This window comes from Strongylocentrotus purpuratus, unplaced genomic scaffold, assembly GCF_000002235.5.
Source record: "Strongylocentrotus purpuratus isolate Spur 01 unplaced genomic scaffold, Spur_5.0 spur5_scaffold_9, whole genome shotgun sequence".
Lineage (NCBI taxonomy): Eukaryota > Metazoa > Echinodermata > Echinoidea > Camarodonta > Strongylocentrotidae > Strongylocentrotus > Strongylocentrotus purpuratus.
This window is the reverse complement of record NW_022145615.1, coordinates 34387566-34410672: the sequence shown is the minus strand read 5'-3', so window position 1 is coordinate 34410672 and position 23107 is coordinate 34387566. Positions and strand designations below refer to the sequence as shown.

The window sequence follows — 23107 nt, the reverse complement described above, 5'->3', positions numbered from 1 at the left end:
ACCCAGGTAGATCTATGTCACTGGGAGCCTAATCAATAACTCAGCTCTCAGCATAACAGAGAAAATGGTTATTTATACTATAGCTATAAAGGTAGATGACGCAATTCTCCTCTAGTATACAGCAATGTCAACTCATCCCCAAATAGAGAAAGTTAATTGAAAATTTTAAAAAAGAATCAATCAAAAAATGAAATAATGGTTAGTAACCACTATTAATTCTTCATTGAATTTCCTCACTTTTCACTGCTGTTGTTGTTATTATTTTCCCTTTTATCTTATTTCTATCTTTCTTTCAAAATAACTTGATATAAGTGGGGTTTCCTTTCAAAAGGCCTACAGGAGTTCCAGTGATTTTTTAAAAAAAATTAAGAATAATATAAATCTTGCAATTTAATACAAATTACCAGCATAAGAAAGTATTAATAGTTTCACATTTGGAACAAAAAGGATAATTTAGTAAAGAATACAAAAACATGTTTCAATCCCCTCAGTATATTTTCATATTTTTTAATGGCCAAAAAGTTGGTTCATTGGATAAAAAAAAAGCATATGGAATTCATAGAAATCGAAATGGGCTAAAATGAACCATTGAAGTTTGATTTTCATAGTAGCAATTATCACTTCTGAAATACCCAAATCAAATCAGAACACCATGCAACCAAGAGCTAAACTTTATCACAAACTGCATAAACCTTTTTGCACAATTTATAAATCAAACAAATGATTACAAGGCAATATGTTTTTTCATCTATAAATAGCAGTAATACTTCAAAATCAAACAACCATGTTTGTTACCAATTTGATAAATCACTTCAATGGAAGCAATTTAAATACCTATCCAAATACAATATCTAACTTCATAAATGATAATACTTGGTTTTATCTTTTTACAAACAATAGTTATACATGAAGTTTGAATCACACTATTTTGTTTGCAATGTAATCATAACCTTGAATGACATTAGAACATGGATCTTTAAAGGAAGTATGTCCCATTATTTTGTAGGCCAAAGAAATGAAAAGGTTAAATTCCAATGGCAGTTGAAAGATAACACTACTTTAGAATTTCTCTCAAAATAGAAGGGCTTGAAAATGTCTTTTTGTGGGAAAATAATGGCCGTTAGTTGTCGAATCAAATTCAGCGAGCGGGCTCCTTAAATTATCCCTAGAACATAGTCTGATTTTCAAACCCTTGTACCAAATGGTTGTACATTTGTGCAGCGCAAAGATCCAATCAGTTTCATTTTGGCATTTACAAGAAGTGGGTTATTGATGTAGACAAATGCTCATGTACCCTTAATTTACAGCTCATTTTATGTATGTTATTACCAAAGAAAACAAAAGAAAGTTGGTTACTCAATAGTGTCTGACAGTGAACTTTAATAGTGAAGTCTAGAAAGTAAACAGGTTTACTTGCATAATTTGAATACTAGGACACTACTAACTTTTAAATTTCACAGATAGAACATACATGACGTCGACACATTCTAAATTCATGCAAAGTTGGCTGATTGGATTGGTTGAATGATGGCTACAAAAGGGATACACTACCCTTTAACACACGAGGCAAAGTCTGTCAGATAGAGATGTCACAAACACTACTACTTGCTATGTTTGCTCAAGATTGTAAAGTCCAAATAAGTTGATAAGTAACTAGTGGAGAGGCATTAGGTGAATATACTCAACTGCACTTTGCAAATGGTCAACAACCTCATCAATATTTCATTTTATTGTGAAGGACGAGTGTTATATTAGATATTATATCCCGCATACTAAGAATCTTGCAATCTGATTGGTCTAAACGAGGTCACATGATCAATGATAGATAAGTACTATCCCCCTGCGATAGGACTTTTGTACAGTAATTTGTTGCTGCTGCCCCACTTGCCCATTGAATAAGCATAACAAAGTAGAATAAATGAAATGTCAATGCTAATGTCAATGTCAAATGAGCGCGCATCGACTTTATTACATGTATGCATGTTGTGCTTTGTAAAATCTAGCTGAAGCTAAACTGTCTGCAGAATCAGTTCTTTTAATTATGTAAAATTCACTTTAAATAGACCTTATTGCCGATGTGGGATATAAAACAAATATTAACCTCCTTTACTCGGGCAATGGATAAAAACTATCATCGCCTCGTTGATCTCGGGGCTACCATCATAGGTTCGCGGATGATAGTAGCCCCGAGATCACCTCGGTAATGATAGTTTGAACCATTACCCTCGTAGTCGATTAATATTTGCTTATTATCATGTTTTTGCTTCCCAAAACAAACATTATAGTACCGTTATCATGAACATGTTTGTGGTTTTTAAAAAAGGTACACTTTTTACTACAAATATTTGTATGAATTTTTTTTCTTTGTATAGCTCATGCATTTTATCACATATTTTGTCTACTTTTTACCTTATATCTATTATTATAATCCTTTTTTTTTCAATAGAAGTGTTGTACCTCGAACATGTTTGAACATGATACTACAGTGAAGATATTATGCAATATGACAACATTGCCAAGCCATTGCCCCCCTAATGGAATACTCGGAGAGATTACTTTTTAAATCCAGTCTCGATCTTCTTTTTACCTGTGTTTATACCAGTAATTGGATTCTGATTTAATTAAGTCATGTATATGCTATTCCAAAAAATTGTATTTTCAATGGAATAATGGTTGGATTTTGTAAGATGCTGCTCTAAATAGTGCAGAAAAACTGCTAAAAAGCAAAACAAATAATAACAACAATAACATCTTCACGAATGCCACATGTAAACATTTTTCTGATTTCTTTGTAAAGAGTTGGGTTTAGAATTTTCAATGAAATTTTTTGGGTGAGAACTACTTCATGCTTGAAAGGAGCTACTTTTTATTTCATTCTATTTTCAATTATCACCCTACATTTCCCATGTGTATTTTTACTGTTTGTACAACACATTCTCTGGAGATAATTTCTCCATGGGCATTTTGATCCTAAGTCGAACTTTGTATTGTTTATACTGTATATTTTCTCATTGCTGAATGTCATTTTTATGAGAATTGGAAATAAAATGAATGAATAAATGAATGAACTTAACTCTAAGTTAGACTATTATGGAGAGCCATTTATAGCATTCAAATAAAATATATTCAACGGCAAAAATTCAAGTATTTTAGACTTTTCATAAATTCCACATCAAGAACATGAAATTTCCTTGATAAAAGAAAATATGAATGATTCAAATTAACATTCTATGCCTTTTGAAATAACGTTTACAAAATATTTTCAAAGATGTTAACGGCTTCCCATAAGTTTTAAGTCCACCTTAGAAATAAGTTCAACCTAGGATCTTTGTGAAACTCCCCCCAAAGGGCTGATATTGGCTGATTCTCTATATACATCTTACAAAACAAATTGGTCTGCATAGAAACTACTATTATCAAAATTCAAGATTAGAAAAACAGTTACTTGTGTTTTTGAGAAAGCAAGTGTAAACTGGCAACAAACAAAAAAAACCTAAAAGAGAAATGTGAGCATCTTCTGGACAGGGTTTTCTAGCATTTAATAATGATAAATATAATTTTCCCTTGAGTTTACCCTGATTGAGTTTCACGATGCAAGGCAGTGCTCATACCCATCTCCTATCAATTGTTTAATCCACACAGGTATGAAACCTCATAGCCCCATTTATACATCCAAAACACGATTTTGAAGATTTTTTATTTTTTTTGTACTGCTGGAAAGAAAAAGTTGCACAGAAGTAAGGAGAGTCACATGGAAGGGGAAAACTAAAATCATATCAAAGTTTTTATTTATATTACGTTACAAAAATTGGTGACATTTCTGCAGGCTTTTTAAACAAAAATACTCCAAAGGTGGATTTCTGGAGTTTGTTTTTTTGTTATGTTTGCCAGTATGTTATGTTGCTATGCAACTACAGACGAAACACCAAAATGTGAGAATAATCCATAATTTTTGCTTGCAGCATAAATGAAGCTATTGAGAAGAACCGTTAAAGGGAAACAAAAAAATCTGGTGTAGTGAGTTCATCTTTAGGTGTATGGTAAAGTGTTTTTGTCGCAGGTTTCATACCAGTATTGACCTGTCATCAATTCTGATTACTTACATTCTTCTAATCTTGTTGTTATTGCCTGAGGAGCGTCTCCTTCTCGGCTCATCTGAATTTGTTCCTTCGTAAGACGTTTCTATTTCATCCTCCATTCCAGACATCAAAGGTCTCTCTTCATCTCCCTCTTCCATTTTATTTCATAGAGTCTTGCAACTTCTTTAGGTCAGCAGTACAACACAATGCCCATTAGCAAGTACAGAAACTGTCTAATGTTTGAGTGAGTTTATTCATCCAGAATACAAGATATTCCATCTCCACAACTTCAGCTACTAGTGACATGAAACCATAGAGACCGATTAACATTTCATTTCATCAAAATAATTGAAAAATGATATGATCTTGTCTGTCCAAGTTCATGTAAGTTCATTTCGTCCACACCTGAAAGCTGACACAATTGTCTCCTTTACCACCTTGTGCCTATGTCCCTACTACCTGGTTTGGTTCAAGACTCTGCATGAAGGAAAGATTTTATTCTACTGGACACAAAATATAGTCTAGCATAAATTTGTGGGTAATGTTAGTATTAAACACAGCTCACCCCCAGGCAAGTAATGACTGTCAGAAGAAACTATCAGAACTATATTCCACATCCGAGATGTTGCATAATATCCTCAAACACAATCGACTCGTGCTGCTTCAAATTTTTTTCCTTCAGGCAAGAAAGGTATTTTAAGTTACTTTGAATAAGAATCGGCAGACTCGTCAGCACCAATCTTTAAAACAAAGGATTGCAGAAGACATTGTAGTAGACAGAGATGAAGTCATGAAGCTACAGATAAATATTCCCAAACTCTCTGGTTGAGTGAGTTTCAGCTTCAGGAGCGCCTAGCTGTGCCGATTCCTCCTGGTGTGTCCTGTAGTTCTCCTAAACTTGACCGGACCGGGCAATCTTAGAGCCGTTCCTCACAGTGATATCTTCGTGACAACTGTCGAGGATAATGTCAGGAAAGCCACGCAAGAATTACTTAATGGATGACTTATTGGGGACAGAGAAGTAAAAACTGATAAAGGTTTGATACCAGATAAGCACTCCTATTCAAAGGAGCATTGCACCTCCCAGCTGGCCAAAGGTCACTATTAGATGAGATGAGGAATAATTAATTAAACTAACAACTGGAATGATGAACTCTGAAACAGCCATTAGGTGGAGTTTCACATACTGCTATCAGATATTAACCATGAGAATGGGTCATATATATGATATGATGTATTCCACGTGGGTTTTGTCCATTTCAGTAATGGTTGAATGCATTTACAGGCTTCAAAAGAGATCGAGCATAATGACTTCAAGAGCATAATTGTATCATATTACGCTTCCGGTTACAGCATCACTTCTGGTCTATTTTTAAACCTGACGGTATATAAAAGCTTTATTGAGCTATGCATACATGTGGTTAAATACAATATCACTCCATTGGTCATATATTTATCCATCAGAGAATGACGTCTACATCATGTGCTCGGTCACATTAACAACTCTTTTCCCGCTTCATCAACTTTAGGAACATGCATCCGCCCTCTTCAGTTGGCTAATGTCAAGTTTTTCTTTCTCGTTGAATAATACGAAAATAAGAGACGAACATATCTTCTGTTTGGAGACACAAGGACATTAGTTCTGTGTTTTAGTATGTGGCTCTTACATTAACGGCAGATATATATACTCTGCAAAATTTGGCAGTTTGGGAATTCAGCACTTGGTATTAAATCAAATTTGTGAATCAAGCACATAGGCCATTCTATGAGACATAGAATACAGCCAAATTTGTCCGTCAATTTTAAAAGGTGCTCACAGAAAATCTCTGATTTTGGTAGAAAATAATAGACTGGAATGAAACTTAATTGTTAATTATGTTCTCATATTGGTCCGTGCGTATCAAAAACACAGGTGCCACTATTTGAGTTCTGTCCTTGATTCAATGTAAAATACCTTCAAGGAAGTTCAAATTGAGGCTGCCATGCATGGAGTCATATCAGCTGTCTCCCTGGAAGTGATATGCAAAGTAACCTCTAGCTCTCAGAGGTTCGTAAAAAACCAGGCAGAACAGCTTACACCATTTGTTTTTACATGTGGCCTTCGCATGGGGCATTTTACATGTTAGGCAAGTAATGTATTTTCATTTCCCATTTGGTTGATATCAGGGAAGAACAAATAAAAGTAACATATGATAATCATTACTGTACATTTCCTTCTGCATGAACAAAACTATACAATATGGGTTTTTTCTTCTTTAATCCTTTAATAAAAATGGAAATAACTGCAATGTGCATTAATCAATCTTAGACTTCTTGATATAGCAATCTTTGAATGTTCCAAGCAAAACAAAATTCATTTAAAGAATTAAGAGAAATTTACATCAATAGTTTGCTTTGTTTCTGAGTGCATGTGCATCACTAACACAAATAGAAATAACTAAATTACCCACAGATTTTGTTTTTGGTTTTTGAGCTATATAAAAAACCGGATTGTTATTATTATTATTAAAAAAGTTAATCTGGATTTTGCGTTTATTGGTTATTGGATGGATGTTCCATATATACATTGGAAGGCTTTGTCATCTTATACCATCACCATCACAAGATGAAGATGATTTTATCTCTAATATACCTCTGCCTATACTCATTGCTTCAATGCTTTTCAAGTTATCACAGTAATAAGGTATTTTCTGTTATTTCAAAACACTTTTATGATCCTTTAACATTTGACCTTTGAACTCTTTCAACCAAAATCTAATCAGTTCATCCTTGCATGTTATACATCTACATACTCCATTTAGTCAGAAATCTGTTATGGTTCTCAAGTCATTGCGGTGATTAAAAGCTGGAGGGACGGCCGGCCAGACAGACAGACAGACGGACAACACAACTGCTGGGCTGACTAATGATGTATATATACCCCAGCCTCTGACATCATCCTAAGATAGTGTGAGCTCATTACCATACCATGCTCTAATTAGAGCTACGGTCGCTAATAGTTTCTAGCAAACGACTCGTCATGGAAGCAGAACAGGAAACATTATAAATATCAACACTGTCTTTGTCTGCAGGCACAGACACTAGTTTGACATTTAACACAATTCCATAAAGCCTTGAGCCTAGCCTAACTTTGTCAGTCTCTGACTGTGTCAAGTAGCTATAGTGCAGGGCCTATGGAGTGCAGTAGACCACGCAGTATTCATAGTCTGAGAGTTCAGACACTCGTTGACACAACCCAACTGACAAAGGTATATGCCAGTAAAATACATGAACACCTAGGAGTATATGGCCTATCGCTATCTTGTTATAAAAAAAAGTCAAGCACAGTGGATTTCTATTTCCGGGGGAAATGTATTTTAATCCATGATGACATTTATCTTATTTTTTGTTAATATTGAAGGAAGTCTTGTGTAAGGCCAATTTATCAGCTTGTATATCATAGAAGGTGCCAAAACTTGGCAATTATGGCTGAAATGACACAAATAATTAGGAGTTGATAATCAGGTTTAGCATACCGGTCATCAATAAAAACCTGAATGACAAGCACACGCAGTCAAGCAGCACAAAAAAAAACAAGTCTCAATATCAATTTACTTTAATATCAATTCACTAATTGCAGCTGAACTATATTTGATTTTTGTGAATGGTTGTTATTATCAAAGTGAATCTATCCAACCTCAACAAATCAAATGGGAAGCAAAATTTGGCAAGGATCAGGAAAGAAACTAAAGCAATGGTATTCAACCCAAACCACAAAGTGATAGATAACTGAATTAATTGCATTTTTGCTTTGGTAGGACAGTGATGATATTGGTACATTTTTGTTGAATAATGCTCATTTTGAAATAACCAAATTATTCATTTGTTATTGTTTTTGGGGGAGAATAATATCATCATTACAGAATTTTCAAAACACAACCCCCCCCCCCCCCTGTTTATAAATACGTATTTCACATTTCTATTGCCTCGAATTAACAAGACAAGATACAGTATCAAAGACTTGAACAATCTTAAATGTATATTCTAGGAATTAAAGGAGTCTTTCCTCTAAATGCTCTGTGCCATGAGGATGCAATAAACTTTGAGTTAATTACACCAGAGTGAAGTAAAAATTAATGCTCTTTCCCCAGCTTGTAGTTAGTTAACTATTATTATTATTGTTTCTGTCCCACTTGAACCCTCGTAGTTACAGTTTCGAGGTTTCGCAAACTTAGGGTACATTCATGCTCAATTTTGAAGGCAGAATGAGCGATTTGAAACGCTCATCGTAAACGCTCATCGTAATCGCAGTTCCACGGTGTACTGTTTATGCTCACTTCTCTGGCTCCTTCAGGCATGATTCTGGCTCTGCAGCTGGATTAGCAAACCTGCACTGCGCATGCTACGTTGACCCCATTTAAACGCGTTTACAAATGATTGTGCGTTTATGCTTCCCCAGAATCGCTGATCCAAAACGCACCTTTTGATGAGTTTACGATCGCCGTTTTTCTGTGATTCTACAAAAGTGAGAAAGGACGCAACCGTGTTTTGAACTTAACGCGGAACAAATGCCTCATTCTGGCCAGAAAAAGGTGAGCATAAACGTACCCTAAAAATCATAGGCCTACTGTGTGAACATAGTAGTAATAGCGCAGTTTGGAGGTATGCTAAATTGTGCATGCAAGTAAAGTGTGAATGGGGTCAAAGTCATTACAAAGTTGTCAAAGCATGACATCAAATAAGTGGAGGTATTAACAAATTGCATGTCAAAGTCAAGCATCTCCCCTGCTTGGTCTACGGAGATCAAACAACCTCTAGTCATTATACAAACACAGAAAGACATCGAAGTACTTGAGAATAGAAATATCTACATGTACAGACTCTATTCACATGACAAGAGAGCTAGCAATATAGAAAACCCCTAGTCAAAATAAAATAGTCGGAAACTAGTCGAAAAAAATAGTTAAAAAAAACAAACAGAAAAATGTTTTCTTAATATTTTCAATTATGAATATATAAATTAATCTATCTTTGGTTCCAAATCTTTAGCCTAAAATATGTTGTTTGTATATTTCCATTTTTTCCAGAAGAAAATAGAAGAAAAATAGTCTAGTTTTTAGGAAACATATAATAAATACCATAAACATAAAAAATATAGAAAAAATAGCAAAAACAAATATTGTTCACTTGTGAAGGACGACCAGAAAAACCAAACAGATGGCTATAATCCCATCTTGTTCTCACAAGTGAAATGTGCTGTCTCTATTTAGCCCATTGACTACTGCATTCTAATGTGCCCCATAGGCTTAAGTAGCTTTAAAGATAAAGTTGAGTTCTGGTCATACGATTGCATTGTGAAAGAAAAGGTGTGGAATGGATCAGAAAAAGTTGACCATGTAGCATGTAAGTATTGGTGTGTACTGCAAGGTTCTGGAGTCATCAAAATCATAATAAATTTGGCCCAGTCTTAGTAAAGTAACAAGCACTGTACACAGAAAGATGTATATGGGACTACACAAATGGTGTCTGGCCTACTTACCTTGATTTCCTTATATTTCTATGCTCATTACTCAGCCAGTATACATTTTCTACCAAAATTGTTTGGCAAATGACATTTATTTGTAATCTTGAACATTCAGTGTAAATTTTGTTTGATTATGTGAGAATTCATTTTTTTAAAACCACTACTCAAGTTTATCTTTAATCTCTCAATAATAATAATAATAATAATAATAATAATAATAAATTTATATAGCACAGCTTTTATACAAAATATATTCAGCTGCGCTATAATATACACAAATGAGTTGCAAACAAGATGATAAGTACAAACCCTATCCATGCAACTCCAGTCATAATTCCCTCTAATTATAGAAACTCTGAGACTGAGGTGCACTTGAGGGAATCCTGTCTCGTTCTTCCAACACCCAAAGGTCATGTTGTTATCATCTTGCAGTTCAGGCACATAGTTTGTCATAACAGTCACATTGCATCCAGATAAGATTAAGGAACAAAGTTTGTCCTCTCCTATCCTGATATATTTGGGTCAAAGACGTATTGCCCAAGGATTGTTTATCCTAACCCTGGGTATTGACATCATCAAGGGGCTGGGGCTGGTTCAAGTTCCTTGCTATTTTAATGACCAGTGACTGACGGACACATATCCGAATCAATGACATAAATAATTCATAGAGTACCGCTCGAGCAGAGATATGAGCCAATGGATGTACATTTTTTTAGAAATAGACCTACCGGTAGACATTTCAGAGTTTTGACGCCTCTGTATAAAGAGTTCTCCCCATACTAACCCTTACTGTCACTAGGGAGGTACATCTACAAACAAATGTTGGTCCATATAATATAAATAGTTAAAGAAGACAAGGTATAACTTCTCAACTTTTATTTCCCTTTCTTTTTAAACACTACACAAGTAAAGTTTTTGACCAAAATTTGTGTTTGCACTCTGTTGCATAACACACATTGACATAATTTTACTCTAAATATTCAATGAAATCACCAATAAACATCTTTTATTTGGCATAATGTTCATGCCAATCCTCTGAACAAAGACCGATTTAAAGTGTACAAACACAACAATTTTCATAATATCCCTTTTCTGTCTCAAACATCTAAGAAATCATATGTGATAACAAATGCTCTCAAACTTGGGGATTAACAAGATGATTCTTCAGAGCAAACAAACAACAGCTATCCCAATTGCATACATCCATTTTAAATTTGCCAATTTGAAACTCATGCATAGCTGTAGTTTAATAAAGTTTCGGCTTTGTCTAGTTAGAGAAGCACTGGAAATGGGTAACCTCAAAGAATGATCATGAATAATTTGGAACGTGCTCTGAATGACAATGTCCAAAGCAATTTCCAAAGTGATGGGGTATAAAAACACACAAGCTTGTAAAAACTAATTATGAATTCAGCTACAATCTTTTCTTCACTAAGTAATTAGTGATATTCTCACAAATAAGGAGACCACTAAGGTCGACATAGAGACCCATCCATGATAGAAAATGGCTTCAGCAAAATTGCATATACAATATACATCCACCTCTCTTTTTAAATGTGTGAAAAAAGCTAATTATGAATACAGCTACACTCTTTTCTTCACTAAGTAATTAGTGATATTCTCACAGATAAGAGACCACTAAGGTCGACATAGAGGCTGTTCACACCGCAAGGGGGGACCGTGGGCGGGCCGTGGATCGCGCTATCGTAGCACGACCCACGATCCGCCCATTGGCATTCGCCGGATTCACACCGCAGTAATAGCGCAGTCTAGCGCGCGCTAGAAAAAAGGGGGTGCTACGATAGACCGCGCTATCTCATTGGGGTGTGAACAGCCTCATAGAGACCCATCCATGATAGAAAATGGCTTCAACAAAATTGCAATTACAATACACATCCACCTCTCTTTTTAACGCTGAATGCAATGCGTGACAAACAACAGCAGAGGTAATTAGGCTCTGCCTGGCCATGGAGGTAATTTTAATCAGCTAAATAACACCAAGTGAGCAAGTATAGAAAGTAGTGTGGAAAACAATTTTTTCCTTTCTACTCTTTTCTATCCTGTTATTTAATGGTTTTAAATCAGAAAGTAAATAGAAAATGGAGGAATTCTATGATGTTCTGCCTCATCGTACAGAAATGTTTATATGGTCAAATAAAACCGTTTGACCAATCAAGTAAGGAAATAGTGTGAAATACAATTGTGTTGCCCCTTTCCACTTTCACTCTCTTCAATCCTGTTATTCAAATGTTTATAAAAGCATAAATTAATTGGTAAAATGATGAGTTCAGGTACACTCTGCCTAATCATAAAGGCTTTCAACACCTACACAGCAAATTTACCAACATACTTACTATTTTTCTATAGTTTATGTAACATTTATGACATTATGTGGCTACCTAATCTGTATAACCACCATGTTGATTTCTAAAAGCTATTTATAATTACTGGTATATCTTTTTATGTTACCTGTCCTGCATGGACCATTAATCAGGTCAAGTCCTGGGCTTTTCTTAGTATGTTCTCCTTTTCTTCATATGCATTTGTCATAATGCCTCTGTTCCTTTATTGCTAAAGTATCCATAAAGTGATAAACCAATTAACAACCCCTTCCACTTTCCTTAGCGGTAATCCTTTTATCTAAATGGTTACAAAATATTTTTAAAATTGATTGGAAATGAAAACAATCAGGCATGCTTTGCCTAGCATGAAGGTTGTTTGTTAACACCAATAGACCAACCAAGTATAGAAATAATGTAGACTTTGCCTCTTCCACACTAGATCTCCAGTTATGTTATTAAACAGGATGTTTTTTTCTTAAATAAAATATAGCTTTAAGTTCTATTTCAAATGATTCTGAGCAGTCACATGAGGGCATCAAGTGTAGGAAATAAAAATGAAAGGGTGACAAACCTCTTTGCAACCAGTTTGCATGCCTGAACACCTCCACTTTTGATCTGATGAGATGGGAGGAGGTGTCCCCGGGGTATGTCGACATAAATGTGGGTCACCATGACTGCGGCGCGTACGATCGTCCATCCACAGTTAAGTACCTGTCCACTATTTCATATGGTGCTTGCTTCTTTAGTATTCTTAACACTTCTAATCTGCAAAAGTCAGTCCACATGCACCGTCATGCCTTACCGGTAGTCCTTTGTCTATATAAAACAGTATTATCGCAGCAAGTTTAGATTACGGTGAAACAATAGGAGTCGGTGCCTGAAGATACGGCTGATGCGGTGGTACTCCCTGCTAGCTCCCTGTTGACGATGGGCACACCGTGCCACCTGCTTGCCTTCCCTGGCATCGAATGTCGCAGGCTACACCGCCCTCGCCTGGCCACAAGGACAATCAAACTATGAGAATTACCACCTGCCTTTGACAACTCATTAAAACATGGTCGAATTCAGGCCCGGTGAAGATGGACCAATAAACGACGCAGGATGCACGACCCAGCCCTCATCACGCCACCCATGAAATTACAAAATAATGGAACAATGATTGAAATCAGTTCCCAGGCATATGACACACAACTAAGCATTGCCGCCCAGTACTTGTCATACTTCTGTGTATTAAACACTGATTTAGATGCATCTGTGCAATATTTTGTGACCTACATATAGGTGTGAACTGCATAATAAGGCCGGGGCGGTGAGAAAATGAATCCCTCAATCACCACAATTCCATAATTCGGTTAGGACTCAACGAAAAATGTCAGCATACCAGGTTTTTGATAAGCTTCTGTTTAATCTTTATGATCCTCTGTATCTTTTGTTAAACAGGCAATAAAATATTTAACTTGCCATAATTTTAGAGTCTATACTAACAGTATATAGTCATAATTTTGTCAATATGTATTGTCTTTTGTTATCTATCTGCAAAATATTTCAAACTGTGTAAACTGTACAGCATTGGAACCATGTTTATTTAGTTTTAAGCGATACATCTTTTAAACGGAAGCTGAATAAATCAATCTAACTTCATTTAGGAGGGCATGAAACAAAGGAACAGTTTGGTTTTCATTTTCATTTTCCTATCTTGCATTCAGACAGGTCTCGTAAAACTTGACCTCTAATAGATACAAATATTTTAGTATAGGATTTCCCGGCCAAAATCGCGTGTTTGTTATTCAAATTCATTTACTTTGCATTTAAGTTAGCGCAGATCGGCTTTGCCATGCCAATTATCATTCACTTTTCCAGTTTTTGTATTTAATTTAGGATTTTGGTCGAAGGGTTTCATAGATCTGTCATTCAATTTAGAAACTGCTCAACTAGCATTCAAATTAATATTCACTTGTCGAAGCATAATTTTTATCTTTCAAATTAACACCTGTCATTCGTATTCGTAATATTTTTATTCAAGTTAGGAATGTTAGGGGGAAGAATTGCATCAAACTTTTATAGTTTTTAAGTAATGCAGTTAAAATGCATGATTTGCCATTGGGGTCTAAGCTGTTATTCCATTTATTATTTTCAGGACAATGCAAATGGGTGTAGTCAAACATAAAGTAAAGAAGGGGCGAAATCAAGGCATATGGCATTTCTGCACGGACATGTTCATATACCCGGGAAAGGTGGGGGTACCCTCAAACGCCCCTATTTACTACAGACTCGGAATTTTACAAAAGTAATTCACATCGTCTCTTATACCCAGCACACCCCTCTGTTTTTCTTAAAGAGTTTCATAGTTTACTTGCCCGCCAGCAGATCGATGGCTAAAGACATGTTCAAATTGTTGACTCTAGTCCCTACCCCAGTCACAATATTGTACCCTTCTTCCATAATGAAATTATGATGAAATTATGATGATATATTTATGATGAAACTTAAGACAAGCAACTTCCTTACATGAACATTTACAAATATACTGAGACCATCAGGTCCGTAGATGCAAGTCGTTTTTTTCTTCTTAACAATCAAACTTAAATGCTGATGAATATCAGATAAATCTAATAAGTATGAATAAATGCAAAAAAAATGAAATATGATGAAATACACATGAAAAAACAATCTTGAAAGAAAAAGAATGAGCTTTAAAAAGTGTGTAATAAACGAGAAATGTATATTGACCACCATCAATTTAAGTGCACAAAGTGCTAATTTGAATGCTACAAATGAATTAGAATGCTAGAAGTACACCGTCGTGTTGTCAGAAAATCGCGTTGCGCCAAATCGAATGACCAAATAGCGAAAGAAGCAAATTGTTCATTAATTTGAATGAAACATACGTATATTCTAACAAAAATTCCATAGATTTGAAAACTAGAAAAGGGAATATAAACCTGAGATATACTTGACTGCACTAAAACCGTCGAATTTGAACGCAAGACAAATTAATTTGAATGACAAACTCGCGAATTTGGCTGGGAAATCCTATATTCTGTTTTCTATTTCATATCTTGGCTATACAGCTAGGTCTCTTAAAATGTGTTCTCTAATAAATTCATTTGACCAAATGTTAATGTAGAGTTCATGCAAAGACCCATGCAGACAAAAATGAATTAGTCTCTCGTTATATAACTTTTACGTGTTTGACTGAAGACCACCACCCCCCCCCAAAAAAAAACCAAAAAAAAAACAACAACAACAACAAACAAAAAAACAAAAAAACATGGCACCTATTTTTAATAAGAGTCAACTGTATCAGTTATAAAACAATGAAAGGAACAATGGGACTATAATCTCAGTGATGACTCATTTCTGACAATGATATTTCCATCAAAGGTGGACTTGCCCACAACATGATGGCAATGATTCTAGGAGATTTCACTTCATGGGACATTTGTGTCAATGTGAGAAATGAGAGAATTTTAAACTGCAAAATTCAAACCAAAACACTATCTCATCAGCACTAATACAGCCTACATGTATACATTGCTGTTGCAGCTAAATGTGGAACATTTATTTAAAGGATCATGATGACCTCATGTTGTCATTGACTACAAAAGCCACAAAAAGTACACGTATTCCTAAAGAACATAATGGAAGAGATTAATTACCATCCTCTGATTATGATTCAGTGATTCGATACAGTTTCTGACCTGCAGGAGATCACGTATCACACTATTCTAGCTTCTATGTTTTGATTCTTTCAGATAAATTTACAATAGGCTGAATCACACTGCCATGATTGTACTGTTCTTGATGAAATGTTTAATATATAGCAACTGATACAATGTATATATTTCTCATTAAATTAACCTTTCATTAATCAAAAGTCTATGGGGTCTGTCCTTATCATGCTGTTGTACCATTTATGGTTTATCTTTTCCCTTCACCTCTTTTCTCTCTTTCTTTCATTCTATATTTTATCTCTTCCTCCATCTTCTTTTGACCCCCTATCTCCCTATGTCTGTCTATCTCTATCTTTATATCTCTTTCTATCACTCCATCTCTACATCTTTCTCTCCCCCTCTCTCTCTCCCTGTCTCTCTCTCTTTCTGCCTTTCTTTCTAACTGCCTCTCTGTCTCTTTCTATCTTTCCTCCACCACTCCCTTTTGTCTTTCCCTTTGTTGACTCTCTTTCTCAGTCACTCCCTCTAAATTTATTTGTCTAATCTTACATTCATTAAAAGCAACTCTTCATGTATTTGTTTGGCCTCTTTCCTGCTCTCTCTCTAAATGGGCAAATGCCTTCAAGGCAAAAACATTATCTCTCCTACCAACTGACACATGTCATCATTAAAAACTAGAGCAAAATTAGACTTTCTTCTGCTTACTTTTAGATTTCATGATCATCTCTCTTGAGGCACGTATCATCATCATACAAGTAACACGATCGGAAGTCAAATGTAAAATATCCTTAACCCTAATCCCTAAAAGATACATTATCTAGTTTGATTTATCATGATCACTAATACGAGTTGCAAAGCAGAACAGCTACACTTTATCATCCTATTTTCTGATTGGCATTCCTGGGGACTAAAATAGAAATTGCTGAAATGGAGAATGATACATCATGGTCATGCTGAAGAAATTTTGGGGGTACGTGAAGTTTCTTCTCATGATGGATAACCATGATGCATAACTTGTTTGAGAGTTTAAGAGTAGTCAAAGATATTTTCTAAGGTTCACTAAATGCATGAAAAATAACATAATAGTAAAAAGCTACCCCCCCCCCCCCCAATAAAAAAAACAAGGGCCAAACGATTATGGCCAAAAGAAATTCTATTTTACGAAATAAAATTAATGCAAGATTGGTGCTAATAAGAAGGGGAGAAGGGGTATAAGCCTCTCAATTTTGAATGACAAAAGAGAGAGAGAGAGAGAGAGAGAGAGAGAGAGGTGGAGAGAGAAGACGCTTTTAATTACTTTTAAATTGTAGCGTCCCATCTCCTCTGGGGGACTGCCCCCTCCCTGCCCCTGCTCCTCTCTGCTTCCCTTTCGCATTGTTTGTTCACCTATAGGGACTCTCCCCAATGACAATGACAAGACCCATACACTTTACACCACTATCAGGTACATTATGAACTATTAACAAATTCAATGGTGTGCAGATAAGGGGGAAAATGAACTAATGAATAACATGCACAAAGGATATCCCAGTCCTGCATGTACATGTATATTGCATGTTCCAGTAGGAAGTGCAGATGAGATCATGAAATAACATCACAAGTTCATTCAGGTCCAACAGGAAATCCAAGACATACATGGACAGGTGTACTGTGAAGGTGAATTTGACAGCTAGCATTTACAGTTTTACGAGCTGAATGCCTTACTTAAGAATTATTATGTATGAAGGGAAAAATTGAAAGCAAGCACAATTTTGAAGCTTAAATGCTTGGTTATAGGAGTCATGTGTTTCGCAGATTAGCATCTAATATACATGTATTCTGAAAGAAGGTTTTGCACAATACGACGCAGACATAACCTGCATTTTTGTCGGAACCGGCAAATATGATAAAAAACTGAAATAGACAAATCCACGTACCCCTGGGCCCCGTCTTACAAAGAGTTGCGATTGATCCAAATCAATCGTAAGTCCTCCAATCAATCGCAAGTTTGCAGTCTCCTATCTCTTATGCACATAGTTGCGATTGATATTGTTTTGTTTTGTTATATGCCTGCCAAAAGTTAACAGATTTTTGCAGTGTATGCCTACTCTCAAAACTTTTGTAAGATTCTGTTTTTTGGTCAAGTGACTCTCCTTGCTTCTCTGCGCGATTGCACGCAGAGTAGCGGAAAGTCGTGCATGAGCAGTATACTCACCAGAAAATCAGAATGAGCAAACGCCAAACTTTTTAAATGGGTTTTCCAGTAGTTTTAATGGCAGTCCAAAAATCAATGATTTTTCAAAATGGTGTTTGGGGATGTGTAAATGGGCCATTAGACCAAGCAGATTCATCTACGTGATATTTTTCACACTTTGCATTGCATCTGATCTGACCAATTTTCATTTTCTCTTGCTCATGCAGACCAATATATGTCACAGCCCTACAAAGGTCATGTGTTTAATTAAAGCCAAGTAGCTGTAAACAATCTTCAAGATTGGTGCAACCCTCCGGATGTGACTATGAAAATAATATGTCGGTTATTTTTCACGACGGAATAAATCAGTTCAAAAGTCACGACGATCACCTACCAGCCTCACTGCATTATTTGTTGAATCTGTACATTGTATCTGCTAATATGATATCTTACATCCAGTTATTGAACATCCAAAAAGGAAGAGGAAAAAAACACACTGACTATTGGTAGTTATCTTTAAAAGAATTTTCATTTGGGGATGAACTAAATGTATAACGCATATATGTAGCATGGGACACATTGCACAGTTGCATTTCATATTTCAAACATTTATACACGTAGTAATGCATCAAATGTTTGCAGCATCATGGTTCGAACATAAAATTTGTCTCTTGAGCAGGCCTAATTTTCTACAAATACAATTCTAAATGCTGATTAGAGTTTAAACACGATTCGCAGATAAAGCATATCTACCTTTTCATGCACTTCTCTTAAGAAAAATTAAAAATGTAGAGTGAACAAACCTTCCGTTGACTGGAAAGCAAACAGCGGATAAATCTCTGCATTCCTCCGGCGAAAGTTCTTCAAGACTGAACGCTGTTGGCAGGTGGGCACCACCGACTGCAGACGTGATGGTGAAGCAAGCCATATCATCAGGGGACGCAGCCAGCTCCAAGAGAACATCATGGAAGTCACTCAGAAGCACGGATTCTTCTTCTTCTTTCTCGTCGTTCTCCTCTTCCTTTAAAGACCCATCAAGGCGCGGAATAGCGTCGTCGTCGAATAAAGAGCTTGAGAGTTGAGGCAGGGATCGGGGCGAGGTGGAGGCGATGGATGGGGGTATGTTTGCTTGATCGATCATGACTTCTTGTCCGCTTACATCTTGACAATGCCGTGCCGACCGACACGTATCATCAAACAGAATCATTAAGGAGCTAGTACTCACTCTCTTTCTTCTCTTGAGCTCTCCCTCTTCTAGTTTGCTGTCTGCTATTTCGAATATTGGAAATTCATACAAAATATGTCAACTGCAACAATGTACTCATATCTAAAGGCAAATATAGCCAAAAGTGTTTGTACACGATGACTCAATGCTGTACTGCGTCGACTCCCGTCCTATCTGAGACACACTACACTTAATTCCAATGGCAGTAGTTAAAGAAATGTGTCATAGATCCATAACTTAATCCACGACATGATATCCGTGTCAAACACAACTTTCCAAATATTCTTCTGACTTTAAAACAGCAGCACAAGAACTCCCTTCTTGGAACAAGTTGTGTTCTTCGTGACCAAATCAACGCTGTACATACAATTTTAGAACATGGCCTGATCGACTCCTAGATCCGCTTGAACTCTAGCCGCTGCGAGTGCTACGTTGCCGATGCTACGTTGCCAATTTAGAGTTGGAAGTGACTCGTTAGCACTCTATGACAGTTGCCATGCCGTGATTTGTGCAGTAGCAGACTATAGGATAGGAATATACTGAAATAATATCGATGAAGCTCAGCAAGCATCCAAGAGTGAAATTCCCTGTATTTCCAGAATATATGATTAGTCACATATTGTACTGCTAAAAACAAAACTGCTCAGTATATAAAGAGGTGAATAGCATCCAACCTCGAATCTGGCGGATAGAAGTGACCACTGTTGATCTCAGTCAGTCAGGCAATCTCTGTACTACCTACCGTAATAGTAATACAACACTTCCTACCTATTTCACCATGTACATGCAAGTTCACAGCAGCATACAGCTAGAGACCGGACTCTTTTTTTTTATTCCTCTATCTCCCCTGAGATGTTATTAGTCAGCCCCAATGAAAGTGAATTTCAGTCAGCAGCGGGCACGCTAACGCTGTTATAAAGCCGGCTTGGTGCAATTACATGATGAGTTATGGAGTGATTGTTTTCCATGCAGCACACATAAGTCGTCCCATTAGCACAGTGCGATTCCATCGATAATAGCCAGGGCTTTCTCAAGACCCAAGTGTGATAATGTGTACTCAGGATGTCATATGATGCAGCTAGGTCATGAATTATTTAGAGCTGTTGTTGTCTTATCCTTACTTGCCATGGAGCAGCACTAGAGCAGACGGATATCAAAGCAATGCTTCAGCTGCTTTGATAGTGGCCTAACCTTCACCCGATGCTCTTAATATCCTTTTTATGACAAATTTGGAATTTCAATCTTTGGATCAGCCAAAACATTAGCAATACTGTATCTCTCTGCCAACTAAATTGAACTTGTATTACATTGGCATTTGACAACACACTTAGAGAGTGCATGTGATCCAAGATTATTCAATTTTATTGTAAGACTGCAACCATGTATGTTTGCATTATATGAAAGGGCACATGCACGTACAGCCTGTTTCTCTAGCTATCCTAGCCCAGCAGATCAAGTGAAGACATGTCTAAATCCAGGAGATTAATGAACGATACATGCATGATCACATGACATGAAGTTCACTTTCACCATGGAACATAGCGAGACTAGACAGGAAACTGGAGATTATTAGCTCAATCAACACAGAAATCTTTTGTCTCAACAAGTGATGAGTGTATCCCACTAATCAAAGTTCCACATCAGTGATGCACATCTCCAACATTGGTATTTCCTATCCCGTTTCGGCATCAAACATGCATTTACATGTAATTCTCCCTGACCAGTATGACGATATGTTTATATTTTTCTGTTAAATTATACTATTGAACAATGATTCCAATCATAGCTATGATCCGGCTTGTTTACTTGTGGATGTCACTGTCACTGTTGCAGAATTCCACTCAAAAATATATTGATATTCAGATTATGAAATGAAATCCAATCCAACGAAGCGCTATGTCCTTGGATTTAATTCATAATACTCTGAAATTAAAAGGATAGAGATTTAAACGCTTTATCCTATAAGCTCAATTTCAGTACACACAATCTATAAATCCACTTCAAGTCTTGCAAAGTGCACGTTACCATAGCACATAGAGTAGCTGTGGATTACCTGAATGATTTAGATATTCTGCCTTACTGAAGAGTCAACGACCAATCCATTTGAAAACTCAACAAATTATAATGTATGCGTTTATATATGTCACCACTCGAAGCAATTCTTACAAATAATATAAGCAAGGTAAACCATTCAAAAAGACCTCACTCAGATGTGATCCACATCTTTCCAAGAGCGATCACAGCAGAGCTATACTCTCCTTCAAGCATCCCACTGTACAACTGATGAGCTGAGGTAGATATTAGAGTAGCAGGTATATCAAAAATAGCGTGGAATGAAATTAGCGTTGGTTGGCTTGAGTGGGCTGGACCCTAGCCAGTGTTCCCGGGGAATTGATCAACTGCCAATCAATCAGCTGAGAGGTAGGAGCTAGACGAGCCTCAATCAATTGGATTCAGACAGTTTGGCAGGCACGGCCGCGATGTCTTCCCAATCACTGAGCAATGACAGACAATGACAATGATGATGATGATGACCTCGAAGAGAATACAATGACCCCAATATCAGCATTCTTCCTATCAATGTTGATATTTACATCTAGGATGTGATGGGTGAGATGTGTCGGCCGCTAGCTACTGCTTGAAAAGATATCTCTCTTCATGGATGGTGGATATAAACATGCAGGTCACAACGCATAACAGCTCAAGTAAATGAAAATGGAGGCTTAAGAGCAGTGTATATGTCACCCGCGGCCTGCTCCAAATACATAAATGCATGCCATGAGCCAGGTAGCAGGTTTTAATAGAAATAGAATTAATCTCCTCAGTTGTCAAAAATTCATGCAATGTTAGATTCCAAGATGCTCTGCTCTTTCTTGCGGCGGCATCACCAGGCACTCGTCGATGGATCCATAACATCTCTCAGGAAATGAGTGTAGGGCCACGCTTCCTTCGCTAAATGTAAACACAGATTCTGCTTGACCCGATGACATCCCGCAGCAAGTATCCGTGCGTGCGTTGTAGGAGTACGCTCACTATGTGCTCCACAAAAGCGTTGATTGCCCTACCTGCTTGAGTTAGGAGGATGTAGGCGATCAAGCGAATGTACGATCATGCATCGCAAAACGCCGATGAACGAGCCAAAATGGCCACTCCAAATTACTCACTAATGCACACGATTGCCTCTGGCGAGCTAGGACAGTGAACGTGAAGGGAGAGGGGAGGAGAGGAAGGAAAAACATTCTCTTCCAATGACAGAGCTAACCCGCATCATTCCCAGGGTGCAATTCAGCAATTTGCATGAGCGTGTAATGAAGAGAATACTCGAGTGTATCCAGTGTGTTTAACAACGCAAGCTTTAGATCGAGAGCTCTCTAGTTGTACTCAATCACCGGAGCATGGCTATGCGGCATCATCCTTATCATCGGACGGTTGCCGAGAGGAGGTTTGGTCCGGTCCACGCTGGATGGATGCCTTCTCATCTTATCCATCTGCAGACCATCAACCTTGCATAATTTATGAGAGCGTGGCTCGGCTGGCATTGACGGTGATCAGTCGAGCTCTGCAGATGTAAAGCTGCTTTCGATGAGGAATCCCATGGCAACGAACGATACATTACATCCCCCCAAACAATCCTTCTCGCATGAATAACCCTACCCCTAGGGATAGCATCTAAACTTACTTCGGCATGGCTTATAATCAAATTACTCTTGGCTTTCGGCTTTCAATCCTATTTTCTTCTCCAATACATTGAACTCTACAAAGTCACTGTATTCTCAAATAACAACAAATATGAATTATTTAGTTGTTGAAGCAATGAAGCTTTAGCTGAACTCGAGGTATGATATTTGCTCACAAAATTTGCACATGACTACCGGTACTGTATTTACAAATAAGCAGAGTACAGGAACAGGTGAATTTCTTTCAAGAAGTTTAAATGCTTCATGCATCTACATTGATCAGATATTAACATTTCATCTGTTGAGATTTAGAAGGGCATTATAACTATGTTGATCGTTACGAGCCAATGCACTCCCGGTTCTGAGCAGATCATTCCAAACTTTTTCATTAGAGTAATTGAAAAAAATGATTAACAGCAAAGCTATGCTTCGGT

General features: G+C 36.9%; 1 protein-coding gene across 3 annotated transcripts in view; it reads right to left on the bottom strand.

Moving 5' to 3' along the window:
• Window positions 1-20908, bottom strand: part of LOC100891509 (GRAM domain-containing protein 2B) — a 57093-nt gene extending 36185 nt beyond the window's left edge. The window contains exon 1 of one of the 3 annotated variants that reach the window (XM_030977341.1): window positions 18575-20908. In XM_030977341.1, the coding sequence (XP_030833201.1) occupies window positions 18575-18978 (404 nt within the window). In that variant the 5' untranslated portion in view covers window positions 18979-20908. Of the gene's footprint in view, window positions 1-4103; window positions 5048-18574 lie in introns of those variants that run through there. The other 2 variants (XM_030977340.1, XM_030977342.1) reach the window with 2 other exon arrangements.
• Between the last annotated feature and the right edge of the window lie 2199 nt (window positions 20909-23107).